We start from the raw sequence: 4,749 nt of genomic DNA, 5'->3' as shown, positions 1-4,749 counted from the left end.
AAATTTTCTTTGCTACGATTAAAGAAAAATTTCTTTGATTTGTGAAAACATTTCTTTGATTTAAACATTATTTTTTAAAATCAAATAAAATTTATTTGATTTAAAGAAATTTTATTTAAAATTTTTTCTTTAACCGTATAGCAAAGAAAATTTCTTTAAATCGAAGCAACTTTTTTTTCTGGATGTGTTTAAATGAAAATATTGATGAAGACTATTGTCGATAATGTACAGAAGTTACTATCGATAAATGTTTAGATTGATAACATATATGCTATTGATAAAACTCAATCAGTTAAGTTTAGTGTTACTGAAAATACTGCTGGAAATACTCTCGGCAGTGACTTTATCTTTGAATTTATAATTTCGGATCAATGGGAAAAAATGATTTCGTTCAGTTGTTGACTGAATGCATCAGTAAGCAAAGTCGCGTATGTTTTTTGTTGTGTAATTAACTTTTCTCTTATTGCTATTTTCTTGTTGATTTATAAAAATTATTAATACATATATGCCAAAGAATAATGTATAATTTAATTGTCAAATCGCATATGATTGTATAATATTGTGATTTTATGTATAAAATATTACAAGTAATGTCCTACAAAGTATACGCGATAAAAGAAAACAATCATATTCGAATTAACTAGTATGTTTAATTAAGTAAATTTTGGTAGAAGTAAACTCTCTCTTTGAATTTCCTTGTTATTAAAATCAAATATTTTAATATGTAACCAAAACATTTAGATGTAATATCGATTAAACTTTAGTGTATATTTTTGTATATATTTGAACCGAAAGTTATTATTTTCATTAGAATGCACGCGACTAATATGTGTGGTTACAGTAATCAAAATATTTTGAATCCTTGAAAAATTATGAATCCTTTATATATCCAAATAATAGTCTGATTGTTATATACGTATTTCAGATTAATTCAATCATATTTTCATAAAGCGCAATGAGTTCATTTTAACATCCGATTCGTCTCCCACCTGCTCGAGATTAGCTGTTAAATCGCCGGTTAATTGCGCGCGGTCGTTCGCAAGAACGAGCCATGTTTCGCCGATGATGCGTGGCCGGGCTCCAAATGTCGCGTTAATTACTGAACGTTAGGCAAGCTCCTCCCTCCCGACGTATAGGTAGATAGATGGATTACTTAACACTTATCACGCCTCGCTAATTAACATTCAGTCATCTCCCTCTCGGAAGTGCTTCCCCTGTCCCTCCGCCGCAACGATGACGACGCGACAGGTGGAAAGTCGTTTAATATTTATCGACCATCGCTCCCGACCCCGTTGGCACCTTTGGGGCCCGATACACGCACCCGGCCACGGCCCCGGCCCCGGTCACAACTCAATCAGAATTCGTGATGGCGCGCGACGCTTCATGGAAAATATTAGAATACGACGTCGTGATCGCCGATTAACGACGGATAAATGGACGGGTGCGGAGTTTTTTTTTCTTTTCTCATTCGCGACTGTCAATGATGCAGGGTATTGACAGGTTCTACGGAATTTCAGATGCAGGACGTTTCGTCCCATTGAATGTAATCTGCGCATTCGATCGCGACCGGGTGTCGTCGGAGATGTGCACATTGTTGAATGCAAGCGTGCGTATATATGATAACTAATGAAACTTAACACGTTCAATGCCGTGGCATTGCTTAGCTGACTCTAATATTGACGATGAGATTCTTGGAAGACCGTCACGAGAAATGTTTTATTGGTTGGAATTTTTGTTGGCTGCTTATCTGGATGAGAAACGCGCATGGTCGATGCAGATGAGGCAAATCGAGTGCATCTTATTTTAGCAAATAAGCGTGTGCGTGTAAATGCAATACTGTCATATCCATCAAGAACGTATTAGTATATAAAGATAATAACAGTAAATTATTTTCAAGTTTTCCATCTACTAGATCGCAAGTTATCTTAATTCCACTGCTGACTTAATCCACTGCAATTTTGCTTGTAATTAAAGTTACGAGAAAAATATTTCAATCAAATAAGTAAAGAAAAGATCAATGTGATCGAGACTCTTAGTGTTCGATAATATTTTTATATATAAATTATAAATACATTTTTTAAGGTTTTAGGTTTTTCTAGTTTTTTATTTTTTGATTAACTTGTGATTAAATTTAAGCTAATAATTAAAAAATTGTAGTGAGTAACTTTTATAGTTACACACTACAAACTTACAGTTACCACAAAATCAGTAGTTTTGTGATTAATCATAGCTAGAGAAATACAATTTTTAAATTATTATCAAGTTAAGTGAGATTAAAATTAAACCACAAGTTAACCAGAAAATGGAAAACCACGCCTCAGTTATGTAAACTGCGCACTGCTTATTGTCGGACTTGAAAACGCAATCATAAACTGAAATAATTAAATTATGATCGAAAAATGTTTCAAATATATACTATCTTTTTTTATGTAATATGGATTTAACAATATAACAATTTCCATGTTATAAGATGCGAAAATTATACATATAGAGAAATCGCATTTCCGTAAAATAATGATAGTTCGGTCACACGTTACTAAATTTGCTTGTAGAGTGGAGAGGTTAATTAATAAACTTAAGCAACATTTGATATGGTCAATGTTTGAATGGTTGACAGCCTGGGAAGACCGTGTCCCATTGGCGCTAATGTTGAGGCTAATGACTGTAGAAGTCGATGTCATAATTGAGAAGAAAAAAGATAATGTTGGTGTATCCTATATGAAGAACGACATTAGAAGAACGGTTATGACATAATTACGCAAATACATCGTCTCATTTCACGCGTCATTCATTTACTTTATCCTTTACTTCGGCCGAAAATTAATGGTTACACGTTTATGATTTTATAATCAAATATATTTAAAATATAATGACAATAGAATGACATAGAATTGGCACACCTGCTAAGTTAGAACTCAGTTTTCGTAATTCTTTTGTAAACTCCTTTCCTATAATTCCACTGTATAAACAAATTTGTCTGTCTAGTTATCTAGTTAGATGAAGTCTATCATTTACTCATAATGATAACTCATAATGATAACTAGACGCAGAAAAACTTGTTTATATGGAATTAAGAAAGGAGTTATTTAAATTCCCATTGAGTTTACAAAATAATTATGAAAACCAAATTAGAGTGGGAGATTTCAATGATCCCGATCACTGTACGTACGCCACTGCGACGCGATATCTAATGAGGCTATTAACACGCTCCACGCCGTCGAGGAAACTTGGACGAGCGTGCGTTTATGACAGCCGATGACCTACCTAGCGGCTTCCATTAGAGCCGCGTACGAGCGCCTTGAGTGAGACATTTACCGGCTCCCGCCGAGCCGATCCCTCGGCTTTAGCAGGTGCCCGGCCGCCGAGGTACCATTTAAAACTTCCTCGCTTTTACGCACTGTAGGCTGTACGCGCGACGCGTGCCTCCAGGCCCCGATCCGATCACGGACTCAAGATGTACGCGACGACGCTATTAGCTAGCTTGGCGCATTAGCAATGCGCGTGAGGATTACCAACGTTACGTAAGTTCCCCATTACAGTGCGAATTATAAGCGACGACGATCTCGGTGGCCGGTTAGAAATCACTTACGGCGATCAGTTCACGGTGGTACTCGCGGATTGGATAAATTATCGCGGGAATGTTCTCTCTGAACGTATGCAAATTATGAGCGAGAAGGAAAAAAAGATAGCCGGTTCGCTTGAATAGATCCGCCGTTGCGATTGCGTCGAGATTGCGTCGATTATATCGGGTATGAATCACGATTGCACACACAATCGTCATGGATGAACGAGTGTGCCGATGTGCGTAGCGCTAACCTATGTCATTGAGCGGATGAGAATTAAAAATCAACTGCAAAATTATCCGCGGAGGCTTCCTCTATGCGACGTGACGCGTGTAATTTAATACACATTGTTTCCTTCGATGTGAATTCACTCTCGACTCTCGAGGCTCCCGATATGTACTTGTATTTAGCCTTGTTGACTGGACAATCCTTGTGAAATGAGATAGAGATAGAGTTATTACTCTGCCGACAGTAATAGATAATTATTCGAAATCATGACAATTGGAAACCACGATGATAGTTCCGCGTGTATCAACGCATCGTATAATAGATCATCGGGTTTACATCTATCATGAATATTATTATCGTAAGATTGAACAAAGCTATACTATGAATAATTTTTTTTTTCTCAGACACTAAGTAATTTCAGAATGTTATTTTTACAAGTTTTTTTTTATATCAGTTTGATTTTATCCTGTCTTACATTATATCATTTATCAAACGTAATTAATAATCGCGATACACTCTCTATGGAAATACAAATTATGCGATGTTCTATCTTGATCGCAGCGGGTGCCTGAGAGACCCAAAAGGCCGGCTAATACCAAATACGAATAATTAATCGCCCCACTTACGGTTGCAGAGCTATGGCTAATCGAATGCGAATGCTTTCTGTTGCAGATTCGTGCGAACCCGTTGCGGAGCGACCTTACGGTGAGTGACTCACGATCTCAATTTCCCAGAGATTACAAGACCGTACTTATGCCACGGTAAAAATCGTCGCGGAACCTTCTATTCAGTATCTTCCGTGAAAAAAATATCCTCCCTATTACGCAGTCTGTGCGCTTCGAAACGCGTTGACTCGACTCGCGCAATTCGCTTCCATTCAGTGCCTCATTCGCCGTTGATTTCATACAGCATTGCGAAACGCGATGTAACGCCGTTGGGTGCCTGTTCTCTCTCTCTC

The 4,749-nt window shown here is 37.1% G+C and overlaps 1 protein-coding gene across 1 annotated transcript in view; it reads left to right on the top strand.

The window, feature by feature from the left end:
- The window catches only part of LOC105625950 (POU domain protein 2-like), a 137,360-nt gene that overhangs the window by 25,113 nt on the left and 107,498 nt on the right, over nucleotides 1-4,749 (top strand). Inside the window, exon 2 of the mRNA XM_012207262.1 lies at nucleotides 4,464-4,496. Within this exon, the coding sequence (XP_012062652.1) occupies nucleotides 4,464-4,496 (33 nt within the window). The remainder of the gene's footprint in view (nucleotides 1-4,463; nucleotides 4,497-4,749) is intronic.

Source organism: Atta cephalotes, assembly GCF_000143395.1.
Source record: "Atta cephalotes unplaced genomic scaffold scaffold00004, whole genome shotgun sequence".
Classification (NCBI taxonomy): Eukaryota; Metazoa; Arthropoda; class Insecta; order Hymenoptera; family Formicidae; genus Atta; species Atta cephalotes.
The sequence above is the reverse complement of the archived record's forward strand: the minus strand, read 5'-3'. Positions and strand labels throughout refer to the sequence as shown.